General features: G+C 41.8%; 2 protein-coding genes across 2 annotated transcripts; both read right to left on the reverse strand.

Moving 5' to 3' along the window:
• Nucleotides 1-1,133: 1,133 nt before the first annotated feature.
• Nucleotides 1,134-1,751, reverse strand: LOC127304304 (triosephosphate isomerase, chloroplastic-like). Its single transcript, XM_051334995.1, has 3 exons — nt 1,614-1,751; nt 1,330-1,462; nt 1,134-1,216 (listed from the first exon to the last, which is right to left on the reverse strand). Exons 1-3 carry the CDS (start codon nt 1,749-1,751, stop codon nt 1,134-1,136), a joined length of 354 nt encoding a protein of 117 aa, XP_051190955.1.
• A 1,418-nt stretch (nt 1,752-3,169) lies between these two features.
• LOC127302635 (small ribosomal subunit protein eS28) lies at nt 3,170-4,280 on the reverse strand. The gene is made up of 2 exons (XM_051333143.2): nt 4,165-4,280; nt 3,170-3,533 (listed from the first exon to the last, which is right to left on the reverse strand). The coding sequence occupies exon 2, from the start codon at nt 3,528-3,530 to the stop codon at nt 3,333-3,335; it is 198 nt and encodes a 65-aa protein (XP_051189103.1). The 5' UTR covers nt 3,531-3,533; nt 4,165-4,280; the 3' UTR covers nt 3,170-3,332.
• Nucleotides 4,281-14,422: the final 10,142 nt, after the last annotated feature.

Below are 14,422 nucleotides of genomic sequence, written 5' to 3' on the forward strand. Positions count from 1 at the left end.
ATACTGTGTTTCTAAAAAAAAATTGTAAATACAAATCATACTATCATAGTAAAGTTATAAGTTGTTGATCAGCAAAAGTTAATGGTATATTATAGTTTGGGACGGAGAGAGTAGAGAGAACTATTGTAGTATAATATCTCTTCATTTCATTTTAGACGGCAGTAAAGAAAGTCTAAAGATAGGTCATGCCATGGGTAATCGACAACATGGTAGCATTATCGATCACGGCCGACATTTTCGAGGATCACAAGAGAGAACAATTCCAGACACTAGGAGACATTAATTCAAGCGTGAGTGTAACGGCACACGCATAAGTAAACTCCCGTCCCGTACAAAAGGTCCATGAGAAGGAAAATGGTGCCATGTATTATTCTCTCCTCCGTTCTATGAAAGAGCAAAACCGTGCACGGAGCATCTATCTCAGGCTTTCTAGGTGACGCAGTAGCCAGGCTGCCCCTCTCTAATTGCTCCCACTGGGGGTCTCCATCAGGCTGTAACTTTCTTGGAAATCACCGAGTTGCATATAGTGGCAAAAGTCCGGTGTCCCTACAATCCAATATTTTACATTTTAATACGGGAATATGAACATGCATTGTAACATCCAGCGATAAATTAAAGCACATGACACTAGTTTAGAAAGCTAAAATCGGAACCGAGGTATTAGTTACTAATTCCACTGTTTCGTCATGAATAAATTACTTAGGTGTTAAGGCGCCACCAACAAAGAAACCATCGGTATCTTCCTTCTTTGCTTAGCTCTGCAGAATTTTCTGTACCTACGGAGTCTGGAACCAAAGAATAGGAACATGGTCATATCATAGAATCAGAAGTCATGTTAACCATATCGAAAGTGTTGGCTCTAACCCAACGTCCAATTGGGCTTCAAGATATTTCTAACGCACGACAAGAATCGGGATAGCAGGAACGGGTTAGCCTACTAGGATGAAATGAAGATATTTATGTGTTACCATCTCATACTTAATTATGGTTCCTAAGTTCATCTTCCTGTCATCAATTTTAATATGGGCAAAACAGACAACACATTGACCATGATTCAAGAAGACCAAGATAAGAAACGAACCTCCGTAGATAACTCTAACTGCAGGAGCAACATCAGCTGATACACTGTTTTCTTAACCAATCACGCACAGCGGCATGAACTTCCTGAGCTTGCTCAGGAGAAGCAACTTTTCTGGTTCCAATAACCCATACAGGCCTGTATGCAATTAAAACGTTTGTCCAATTTATATATTATCTGAAAGCAGACATATTGCAGATAAATTAATGGTGTTCACTATTCAGGGCTTCATAAAGATGAAGAAATTTCACCTGCAAAAGTGCTCAACTGCTTAAAACAGACGTCAAAAGTTTTCCATGCTTCCGTTTCTTCCAATAGTTCTCCTATGCATGCCATAACCTTAAGATTTTGACCCAAGGCATATGCAGCCTTCTTCCCAACAAGCTGCATTGGATAAACTTTTTAGGTCTGCAGTTCGAAAATCCCAAACTAAAAGTTACTGCATGACAATAGCAACCACGCATATCGAAGGCAACTTCTGATTGTCAATGATGGACAAGCAAGAGAAGTTCAAATTCCGTGGCATAGCAGTTACCTGATCATATTCACCGGTAACATGTCTAAGTTCAGAGTGACCAAGGATAACCCATTGGCAGCCAATCTCTATCAACTGCTCCACGCTGAATGGAAGACCAGAAGGAACAGAATAGGCACTGACATTTGTAACTCTCATTACTTTCAAAATTCCAGTAAAACAAATAAAAAAATGGTCATCAGTGTCACAAAGAATTTGAAACCTCTCGTGTACCAAGAAAAGACAAGGTTGACAAGTTTAGTTCGCAGTATTCAACCTGATCTCTCCGGTGTAAGCAGCTCCTCGGCATGGGGGTGGTACTGAAGATCAAGAACAATCTGAAGGAGTGGAAGACAGCGGGGCTTCCTGGAATAGAGAGAGTAATTCCATAAATTGGATTAGGGTAGGGTAGAGTGGACTAAACCACCGTTGCTCCATCTGTGGAGTCATTGGTGGGACATTGGCCGTTAAGCCGCTTGCGAACTCTTGTACTAATAGTTCTTCTCTCTATCTTCATATATTGACACGCAGTGCTCCTGGCTGTGTCCTTGAAAGAAAAACACCAACAAGAAATATGAGAGCTACTGCCTACTGGTGACACTACTTAACCTGAATTGCAAGTGTATACTTTTCCTACGGCATCTTATGTGTCATGCTGCAGGCGAGCAGACTCAGTGATCCTTATCATGCAGCCAGAGAGGGATTAAAAGTTCAATATGGTGACAGTACTGCTGCATAATACGAATCTAAATGTTCTTGATTGCAATTTGAATGTGTAGTATAAATAGATCGATAGCTGAACATGTTGTTGAGGGAACATGCGGATGAAGATGCCAGCAAGAAACCCCATAGCAAAAAGGAGGAAAATAATATTATGGTACCTAGTCTACAGATTAACCTTTACGTGCATGGACCAATTCCAACAATTGACGTGGCTAGAGGGGGAATGTCTGTGTCCCAGAAATGCCTAAACTTCCACATGAACATGTTTTGTATCAGCCAAGGAACAAGTGGAGATGCCAGAACAACTTGAGGAAGTCAGGTTATACCAGCTAGGGAAGCAATGCCTTTCATAAAGAGTTAAGAAACTCGAGATGAGATAAGCTGTCATAATCCAGGAACCTTGACAGCAGTCTTCTTGCTGAAGCTCACAACCAACACTCGTTCACATATAGGAGGATTGCAGAAACTATAGTGTGGGGTTTTCACAACGAAAAGCAATCCAAGGATTTTGATTTCTAAATTAGATGGTATATTCTCATAGATGCAATTTCCATCTTTTATCAATCTTACAGACTTTTGCAGGAGACTATGGAATTTCAACCCCAGGCACATCATGAATTCACAATAACAGATATGATTAGGAACAGCAACCAAAACATAAGATCCCATATATCAGGCGTCCAATCAATTCACATTACTCAGAGATGACAGCACGATCAGGTCTCAAACCATTGTGCGATTTAATTTAGGCAACATAACAAAACTGCAACCAGTGATGTACTCATTAGACCTCCATAGCCCACACAAAAGATGAAACCAGTGTTCAAGAACTCGATTCAAAATCAGTACAGCAATAAGGCAACAGCATTTTACTTCCAAAGACAGGAAAAAACAACCTCATTACAGCTCCATAGCCTACGCGAAGGTCCAAACCAATGTTCAAGAACTTGATTCAAAAGCAGTACTACAGTAAGAAGGCAACAGCATTTTACTTCCGAAGACAGGAAAAACAACCACTCAGCGGAGCCTCCTTGCCTCCCGCTCAGACTCGAGCAGGGTGAGGATGTCGCCCTCACGGACAGGGCCCTTGACGTTCCTCATGATGAGACGGTTCTGGTCATCCAAGAACTTCACTCTGACCTGGGTCACCTGACCCCTGGAGCCGGTGCGGCCCATCACCTTGACCACGACCGCAAGCTTGACCTGAGTGTCCATGCTCTGCACAAACAAAACGAGATTTGCGTTAGACACAGGCAGAAACAGCTGGTGCACGGTTTGAACTAACTAGAGAGGAAACAATTACTGATATGTTCTACACTAAATAAAAGCTACCTACAACAAACAAAGTAGCTCTAATCTTATAAGAACCAGCAAACCATGGATCTAAACCAGAACCTATTGCAGGAATAGAGGCATAACAGCACCACTTAATGTTCAGAGAAAGGAACCATCTTCACTTGCATTAACAGTGGTGTAGTGGAACTATCTGCATAATCTGGACATGTAAACCAACGATAATTAGGGCATAGAACTATTATGCTGCCAGATCAGGACAAACTCACCAACCTAGTAGATGTATACAAGACTTGTCAACGGACTCGTGGGCTAGCAAAACGGCATCTCGGGTTCAAATCCATCCCCATGAGCACAAATCGGTAGCATAAGTAGAAATCCTTCGACCAGATAATCAACGCATGCTATCCCCGATAATTACGCCATCAAAGAACGGCATCTAGGGTTCAAACACAACGGTTTGCTACGAAGAACGCATATTCTACTGGTAAATGGGAGCAACCTAAGAGAACTGGGAAGGTGAATCGGAGGAGTAGGGATCAGAGCAGGCACGAACCTCTAGCGGCAGCCGATTGGGGGATGGGGAGCGACGGAGGGGGCTGCTTCGTCCCGGAGCGGCGCCTGGTTCTTCAGGGAGAGATGTGGAGGCGGGGGTTGCGAAAGGGCGAGCACGGTGCCCTGGATTCTGTTATATAGGTGAACCCTAGGCGGCTCGGACTGGGTGCGTCCGTGCGGACGGCGGGCTGCGGGTCTTAGCAGGCCGGCCCAGTTGCCAAAACTCGCGGATGTTTCAGCGATTGTGGTATGGGCTATATTTAGGGCCTGGATGAGAAGGGCTAGCCAGCAGAAGTTCCCCTAGGTCTCAAAAAAAAAAAGAGCAGAAGTTCCCCTAAAAAAAACATCTCACAGTTTTTAATCTTTTATTTATAATTCCTCCGTCCCTAAATACTTTGTTGTTGCACGACCTAGATAAACACATGCTCACAATCTCAAATTTTTTTATACTTCCTCTGTTTGGAAATACTTGTTGCAGATTTGTCTAGATTCATATGTACTGGAGGAATAGAAGATCTAAAATCATAATATAGAACATACAAAGATGTACTAATCCAAGTTCTGAAGAGCGAGCATGTGTGATATTAACGAAAAAACGCCTTGTCCTCTCTTGTGTCGCTCTCGTGGGCGACCAAGAATAAACCCTAGGTACTAGCTCCTGGCCCTCTTTCCCTCGCCGCCACCAGATGGCACTGCTAGGTGAAGCCCGCACGGTGTCAACGGCGAAGAAGATGTATGTTCTTCCCCTGGAGCGTGTATGTAGTGGTGAGAGCTGCGCAACAGTGGCGAGCTACACACGAATCGTACAAACGATGATGAGTAGGACGTGGACAAAGCGATGGGCCAAGTAGGTAGTGCAATGCGATGAGGATGAGATACGGACATTGGTCGTGGTCCTCAAGCTAGCTGATGGGCTCCTCCATCGACCGTGGTGGCCATCCTTGCCCCCATCCATGCCACATATCTGGTTGGTAGGAGGTTCTTGACGGTGGGCTTCGGCAGTGTTGGGCATGTTGGAGTGGAGCTTGATGGTACGACCATGGTAACAAGGTGTTGCAGCGATAGCAAGGTGGCGCAGCGGCAATGGCTTCAAGGTGCTAAACCGGGGTCCGATGGATGTGGGAATTGGTGCACGACGCTCCGGACAAAAATCATGCCTGATTTTTTCTCGGTAACAGATGTTCATTTTCTTCCATGGAGGTGTCGTCGAGGAGTGGCATCTCCCTCTCCCTTGAGCCATTGTCTCCAGGTGAAATACGAGATTCGGCGAGCTAGCTAGATCGGTGATGACAACGTCCTCGATGTTGTTTGTTTTTGGAAGCATTGTTAAAGAAAATAAGTCACATGATCGAAGCACGGAGAGCCACATACACAACTCTAATGAAGATCATATTTGTTTGAGCTTTTATATGCTTTTCAAGAAAATAAGCCATGTGATCAAACCAAATAGCTAGGCTTCCTTGCCGGCTTTTCTAAAGCCAAAAACGTAAATGCACTGGGCGGGGCGAAGCACCCTGGAGCTACACAACTTAGGTATTTTTGTTTGCTTTGACCGTGTTGTTGTGCAGGGAAACGTGTTGTTTGGTAACTTGGTTGGCCATGTGATTGGGAACCAAATGGATTAGTTGAAATGCCACAAGAGTTATGAGAACATGTAATTTTGTTAATTTAAGTGTAGAAACCTTATACAACCTTAGAGTGTAACCATAAGTACGAAGAATCCGGAATATACTATACTTGACAACATAAAATATTGTAAATCAATATATCTTTTCCCATCTCAACACAATCGAAATCTCCAAGTCAAGAAATCTCAAATAAGTAATAAAAGGGGAAAATATATTGAAGCATATTTGTGGCACTAGCATAGACAACAATAAAAAATAGCTAGAATATATGATCTTGTTTTTTTTATGATAGTTTAGATTAATTCACTAGTGATGGGATCTCTGCTATCCAACAACATGGCGTATATGGAAATGATTCTATGTCTCGGTGTTCATTAGGTAGTCCGGAATCATAATCCTCATAAACAATTGGGTAGATGCTACCTAATCTTTCAACTATTAAGCTATTCAAATGATAGGCGAACCCCGTCGCATCTGAGTTACATGTCCCCAAACTACACAAGAAGAGAATATCTTTATATGGGTGAAATCCAAATATGTCAATGTCGATATATCCACAAGGGCGCGCTTCAACCACATGTTTGTTGTCATGTTGCGGTCAGAAACCCACCGGCGAGCAGCGACGGGCAACACAGTAGAGCCAGGAGGCTCCCAGGACTGCGGGTGGCCCTGGTCCCTCCGAGCGACGGCCCGCAAAGACTCGGCACGCACGACCGATGCTAGTGCAAGGGCGTGCCACCTGACCTATACCTGGTCAGGAAGGTGATGGATGTGCCTCGCTTAGTTTCCTGCATGGTGATGACCCACAAGTATAGGGGATCGCAACAGTCTTCGAGGGAAGTAAAACCCAATTTATTGATTCGACACAAGGGGAGACAAAGAACACTTGGAAGCCTTAACAGCGGAGTTGTCAATTCAGCTGCACCTGGAAACAGACTTGCTCGCAAGAGTTTATCAAGATAATCAGTTTTATATCGATGCGATAGTGAAATAACAGCAGCAGAGTAGCAAAGACAGCAGTAGTGATTTTAGTAAACAGCAGGATTAAAATACTGTAGGCACTGGGACGGATGACGGGCGTTGCATGGATGAGAGAAACTCATGTAACAATCATAGCAGGGCATTTGCAGATAATAATAAAACGGTGTCCAAGTACAAAGCAATCAATAGGCATGTGTTCCATATATAGTCGTGCGTGCTCGCAATGAGAAACTTGCACAACATCTTTTATCCTACCAGCCGGTGGCAGCCGGGCCTCAAGGGAAACTACTGGATATTAAGGTACTCCTTTTAATAGAGTACCGGAGCAAAGCATTAACACTCCGTGAACACATGTGATCCTCACATCGCTACCATTCCCTCCGGTTGTCCCGATTTCTGTCACTTCGGGGCCATCGGTTCCGGACAGCGACATGTGTATACAACTTATAGGTAAGACCATAAACAATGAATATCTTGATGAAGCAATAACATGTTCAGATCTGAGATCATGGCACTCGGACCCTAGTGACAAGCATTAAGCATAACAAGTTGCAACAATATCATCAAAGTACCAATTACGGACACTAGGCACTATGCCCTAACAATCTTATGCTATTACATGACCAATCTCATCCAATCCCTACCATCCCCTTCGGCCTACAGCGGGGGAATTACTCACACATGGATGGGGGAAACATGGCTGGTTGATGTAGAGGCGTTGGCGGTGATGATGGCGATGATCTCCTCCAATTCCCCGTCCCGGCGGAGTGCCAGAACGGAGACTTCTGGCTCCCGCGACGGAGTTTCGCGATGTGGCGGCGTTCTAGAGGGTTTCTGGCGACTTCGACTTCTCTCTGTGCGTTTTTAGGTCGAGGCGAATAAGTAGTCCGAAGGAGGGCGTCGGAGGCCGGCCGAGGGGGCCACACCACAGGGCCGCGCGGGCCCCCCCTGGGCCGCGCCGCCCTATGGTGTGGGGCCCTCGGGCCTCCACCTTACTTGACCTTCTGGCTCCGTCATTATTCTGGGAAAATAGGGCCTTCTGCATAAATTCCGAGGATTTTCCCGAAAGTTGGAATACGGCACAAAAACGAGACACCCGAGCAGTTCTGCTGAAAACAGCGATAGTCCGTGTTAGTTGCATCCAAAATACACAAATTAGAGGCAAAACAATAGCAAAAGTGTTCGGGAAAGTAGATACGTTTTGGACGTATCAACTCCCCCCAAGCTTAGCTTATTGCTTGTCCTCAAGCAATTCAGTTAACAACTGAGCGATAAAAGAACTTTAACGAACACATTTGCTCATATGATGTATATATTCTCATGCTATGGCTAATACTTAAGCAATTCATAATGGGATACATGCAAACAAGATCATCTAACAGCTATGTCAATCATGAAGAGGTACCAACAATTAATAATAAGCATCATGAATCATGTATATAAGCAGGATTGCAATGTTCATAAGAGAGTATGATAAAGTGGTATCTCGCTTGCCTGTATTTGATTGGCAAAACATAAATGCCCGGGCACCTCTGGAGTTCATAGAAAGACTAGAAGTAGTGATTGTCAAAAGATAAATGCATCAAAGTTATACCACAATCAATCATATTTTGAGACAAGCATATTATACTAAGAATGACAGTTGTGCTCTCAAGATAGTGCTCAAAGAAATAATGGAGACACAACATAAAAGTAAAAGATTGACCCTTCGCAGAGGGAAGCAGGGATTAACATGCGCTAGAGCTTTTCATTTGTAAAGCAGGAGTAAAATTATTTTGAGAGGTGTTTGTTGTTGTCAACGAATGGTAATGGGTTCACCAACTACCTCGCCAACCGGACTTTCAAGAGCGGCTCCCATGAATTATTGTATATTTATGTGGCACTCCTTCCAACCTTTCTTTCACAAACCATGGCTAACCGAATCCTCGGGTGCCTGCCAACAATCTCATACCATGAAGGAGTGCCCCCTTTTTTTTAAATTTTAGTTTTATTATGATGATGACACTCCCCCCAACCTTTGCTTACACAAGCCATGGCTAACCGAATCCTTCGGGTGCCGTCCAACAATCACAAACCATGGAGGAGTGTCTATTTAAGTTAATTAATTCGGGACTGGGAATCCCATTGCCAGCTCTTTTTGCAAAATTATTGGATAAGCGGATGTGCCACTAGTCCATATGAGAGTCCGTCAAAAGTAAATGACAAGGTTGAAAGCTAAACACCACATACTTCCTCATGAGCTATGAAACATAAACACAAATTGAGAAGCATTTTGAAGGTTTTAAAGGTAGCGCATGAGAATTTACTTGGAATGGTTTGAAATGCCATGCATAGGTATTTATAATGGACACTTTTGGAACAACTTGGTTTTCAGGTGTTTGGAAGCACGAGCAGCCCTTAATTGACTTTTCGTTCAGTCATATGCATGCGTGAGCATGTGCCAAGTCGATATGAATGAATTATTCAGAGGAGGATACCACAATGCCATACTTACTTATGAATAAAACAATGCAAGCAAACATCCATGACATGCTACTCATATTAATAAATTGGTGCTAAACATGAGAGATCATAAACTACTAGACTTTCTCAAATAACATATACCTCACATTAACCAACTAAGCATGCTCACATGGATGAGTATATGTACAAAAATGAAAACAAATAGAGTTCATACCAGCCTCTCACCACAATCAGATTGTCGTAGATCGTCATTATTGCCCTTTCACTTGTGTAGCTTGGATAATATGAAATGAAAACCACGCTCCAGCCACCGAAGACCATTGAACTCATAAAGAACTTTACAAACCAAAGAAGAACAGCAAATATTTTTGGTGTTTTCAAATTAGAAACAAGAACAAGAGGAAACAAGCAAACAAAGCAAAATCTTTTTGGGTTTTCTTATGGCAAACTAGCAATAGCAAATAAAGTGAAATAAATGCAAGAAACCAAAGTAAACAAATGGTGAAGAGAAACAACAGAAATATTTTTGGTCTTTTTGTGTTTTGGGAAGGAAACAAAGCAAGAACAAGAAATAGCAAACTAAAAGAAACACATAACAGCAGGATGACAGAAATCTGCCAAAACCTGACAGCAGTACAGAAATCGATTTTTACAAAAATCTTACGTTGCTCAGATCGAAAAGTGTTCAACTAATGAAAGTTAGATAACAACCTGGGGAACCTGCACAAAAATTGGCAGCTCAAAATGACGCTCTGGCTATTTTTAAGAATTTTTACGGTAACGTTCCAGAATCTGTTTTCAGGCAGCACTTCCCCAAATATCATCTTCCTCTCATTAGAAAACCACCCAAACGAACAAAACAAGTATGTGCAAGTATCCAGCAACCATAATATGCAAAGAATGAGTGATGCCGGTATACCTCCCCCCAAGCTTAGGCTTTTGGCCTAAGTGGAGCTCAATCCCATCGATCCCATGAGGTAATGTCCCCGTAGTATGACGAAGATGGATCGTATTCCGGGTATGTGCTAGAAGAAGCACCCGGATACGTGACGGTGTGGTCGTAGGAGGCCCCGGCGTCCTCGGAGTCATGTTGCTGGTGGAAGTCTTTTATCTTCAAATGCTCATCCACTTCCTCCTTAGTGCACGACCATGATTGCCTGTCAATACTTAACAAACCTGATTGGGGAAGAGGAATTTCTTTCTCATCCCCGTCAGAAAACAACATTCTATACACCATATTATCTAAAGTAGAGTCAGTGGTAACAAAATGATGACTCTTCATAGCAGTAATGTCGAGTCTCCTAGGGGCCAATGGCACATCATTAGGATCAATAGGAAGATTAAGATATGTTAAAACACGCCGGGCCATCGTTCCTCCAAAAATAGGCCCCCTGGTAGTCAGGCGGCGAGCAATAAGAGCACCAAGGTGATAGGATGTCTGACCAGTAAGTGCAATATTCAAGAAAGCAAGATGGTAACTAGAAATGTTGCTAGTGTTCTCCCTACCAAGAATGCTAGTAGCAATGTAGTATGCAAAATACTTAATAGCGGGGAGTTGAATGTTCCTTATCTTGCCCCGCTGAATGGTGCGACAATCATCATCGGTGATCCCTCGGTAGAGCTCCAACAAGTCCCGGGGGTTGTCATCAATCCTACTTGTTGTACCTACAGGGGCAATATCCAATGCACGACAAAAATCCTTCAATTGCATAGTAACAGTATTACCATAGATCCTGAATGCAATCGTCGGCTCATATTGTTTGTTGTTGAACTGGAAACTCTCGACGAAGATCTTGGTGAGCATATAGTATTGCTCCCTTTCATCTTCCATATAGGTGGTTAACCCTGCCCTGTTGACGAGGGTTAAGAAATCCTCCAATATCCCTGCATTCCTTAGAAAATCATAGCATGGAAAAGTAGAAGCATTAGGAGGCCCGTTGTCCTCTTCAGGCGCGAAGCTAGGCGCGAGGATGTCTTCATTGTATGATCGCCTAATCCGGGTGGCGGCTCTAGAAGGCCTCCCGGTGCTGGTTGTCCCTTTCTTGAACAACTCTCCAAAGTTGAACTTCTTCATAGCTTCTCTGAAATTTTCAACAAGTGATATAAAATTTGGTTTGGTGACATATAATTGAGGGAAACTACCATAGGAACTTGCTAGAGTACTAATCATGCATCAAAACAAGTTTATATATCTTAGAACAAGCATGCAAGCTCACTAAACATGTTACCTACAGCAGCAAAATATTCAAGATATACTCTACCAAACAAAATTCTACTTGGATGGGTGGAGGAGTCACATACCGAAGAGCAAATGTGCCAAATTTCAGACAGAAATCTGAGCTGAGCAAAGAGATCGAGAAATCTGGAGTTCTTGAGCAAAAACGCGAGTGAGAGGAACCTGGTACGAGTTTTTTCGGGAGAGAGAAGGTGCTGGGAGAAAGAGATGACAAAGTGGGGCAAAGGGGGGCCCACACCACATGGTGGCGCGCCCACCTCCTTGGCCGCGCCGGCCTGTGGTGTGGCACCCTCTGGTGCCCCACAGGTCATCCTCTGGTGCTCCCAGGTGCCTCGTCGAAAAATAGGACCAACGGTATAATTTTTGTGAATTTTTGAAAACTTTGAAAAATGCACATTTCTGGGTATTTAGTTTATTATTACTGGCCAGGAAAAATTTTGAAATCTTCAATTAACTAAGGAACTTTGCAAATTAAAAATGCTACAGCAACTAGAGCAAGTGGAGGAAGAAAGATATGTTGTTTACCTCCTCTATGCATATAAAAAGTATCCGTTAACAAGGTTGATCAAGTCTTGTCACCAAATAACTTTTTCATAGCATAAGAAGAAATAAACCTCAGATCAATCATGTTACCTTGAATTGTATTGATATGGATCCAATCACGAGAGTTTGATATTCTTCTTTAGGCTCATATATAGGACAATCAATAGTTCCCACTTTGATAGTTCTCACATTAGAAATAGTATTAACTCCACATGCTTTCTCAATCCTCTTGGGAAAATAAACGGTATGCTCCCTATCATCAACATTGAAAGTAACCTTTCCTTTATTGCAATCAATAACAGCCCCTGCGGTGTTAAGAAAAGGTCTCCCAAGAATAATAGACATATTATCATCTTCAGGCATTTCCAACACAACAAAATCAGTTAATATCAAGCAGTTAGTAGTAACTTGAACAGGAACATTCTCACATATACCAACAGGAATAGCAGTAGATTTATCAGCCATTTGCAAAGATATATCAGTAGGTATCAACTTATCTAAGTAAAGTCTCTTATAAAGAGAAAAAGGCATAACACTAACACCGGCTCCCAAGTCACATAGAGCAGTTTTAACATAATTATTCTTAATAGAACAAGGAATAGTAGGTATACCTGGGTCGCCCAACTTCTTTGGAATTTTGCCATTGAAAGAGTAATTAGCAAGCATAGTGGAAATTTCCTCATTGGGGATTTTCCTTTTGTTAGTAACAATATCTTTCATATACTTTGAATAAGGAGGCAATTTAATAGCATCAGTCAAAGGGATTTGTAAGAATAAAGGTTTCATCCAATCACAAAATTTATTATAGTGTTCTTCTTCCTTTGATTTTAGTTTTTTAGCAGGAAAAGGCATTTGCTTTTGAACCCAAGGTTCTCTTTCATTACCATGTTTCTCAGCAATAAAATCTTCTTTAGTATACTTTTTATTTTTAGCATGCTTTTCAGGTTCTTCTTCTACCTCTTCTTTATCAGGAGTATCATTCTTATCATTATCTTTATCATGTTCATTACCACTTTCAGTTTCAGCATCAGAAATAGAAATACTATTAGGATCATTAGCAGGTTCAGAGGATTCTACAACATTTTTATGTTTCTTCTTCTTTTTCTTCCTAGAATGAGCACTAGGTTCAATGTGTTGAGAATCTTGTTCAATTCTTTTGGGATGCCCTTCAGGATATAGAGGATCCTGGGTAGAGACACCACCTCTAGTTGTTACTTCATAAGCATGTTTTTCTTTAGAATTACTCCCTAACAAGTCATTTTGCACTTTAGTGAGTTGATCAATTTGCGTTTGAATCATATGAAAATGTTTAACAAGCATCTTAACATCATTGGAGGTTCTCTCTACAATATCATGCAATTCACTAATAGCTCGAGAATTTTCCATTAAATGATTCTCTACTCTCATATTAAAATTTTCTTGTTTAACAATATAATTATCAAACTCATCTAAGCATTGTGCAGGAGGTTTTGAATACGGAATATCTTCCCTAGTAAAGCGTTGAAGGGAGTTTACCTCAATCATGGATGAAGGGGGAATTATCTCACATATATCTTCTATAGGAGGTAGATTCTTCACATCTTCAGATTTAATACCTTTCTCCTTGAGAGACTTCTTGGCTTCCCTCATATCTTCATCATTCAATTTAATTAAACCCCTCTTCTTCAATATTGGCGTTGGAGTTGGTTCAGGCGTAGTCCAATCATCATGATTCCGGCTTATTTTAGCCAATAATTCTTCAAATCGTCTGGAGTTCTTTTCCCTGAAAACACAACCAGCACAACTATCCAGGTATGCCCTAGACTCAATGGTTAGTCCACTATAAAATATATCAAGTAAATCATGCTTTTCCAGATCATGCTCAAAGCCGAGCTCTAATAAGAGAGCAAAATCTCGACCAAGCCTCAGGCAATTTCTCTTCATCTCCCTGGTCAAAATTATAGATTCTCTGCAAAGCAATATGTTGAGCACTAGCAGGAAAGTATTTGCGGAAGAAAACATCAAGCAGTTCTTTTGGACTTTTAATACAATTAGGTGGCAAATTATTATACCAAGTTTTAGCGTCATCCTTTAATGAGAATGGAAATATTTTAGCAACAAAGTAAGTACGCATCTTGACATCATCAGAAAACAAGCTACTAAGAGTAGATAACTCAGTCATGTGTTCAACAGCACTCTCTTTTTCAGTACCACAAAAAGGTGTTTTCTCAACAATAGCTATATGAGATAGATCAAGAGAAAAATCATAATCTTTATCCCTAATGTTTATGGGAGATGTGGCAAACTTAGGATCAGGAGATAGTTTATATCTAACAGCATGTTCTGCAAGCAACTTTTTAATTTTTCTTGCATCAGTAGTAGCATTGCATTTTTCAATGAAATCATCATTAAGCTCCACATAATCTTCA

This window comes from Lolium perenne, chromosome 5 (genome assembly GCF_019359855.2).
Source record: "Lolium perenne isolate Kyuss_39 chromosome 5, Kyuss_2.0, whole genome shotgun sequence".
In the NCBI taxonomy this organism is placed as follows: domain Eukaryota; kingdom Viridiplantae; phylum Streptophyta; class Magnoliopsida; order Poales; family Poaceae; genus Lolium; species Lolium perenne.

Excerpts from the sequence above, each read along its gene's own strand:
- LOC127304304 (XM_051334995.1), bottom strand. The coding sequence starts at position 1,751 with ATGAGAGTTACAAATGTCAGTGCCTATTCTGTTCCTTCTGGTCTTCCA. Across the intron at positions 1,463-1,613 it reads TTACCGGTGAATATGATCAG|CTTGTTGGGAAGAAGGCTGC; the intron begins GTAACTGCTATG and ends TATCCAATGCAG. Across the intron at positions 1,217-1,329 it reads GCAGTTGAGCACTTTTGCAG|GCCTGTATGGGTTATTGGAA; the intron begins GTGAAATTTCTT and ends AATTGCATACAG.
- LOC127302635 (XM_051333143.2), bottom strand. The coding sequence starts at position 3,530 with ATGGACACTCAGGTCAAGCTTGCGGTCGTGGTCAAGGTGATGGGCCGC.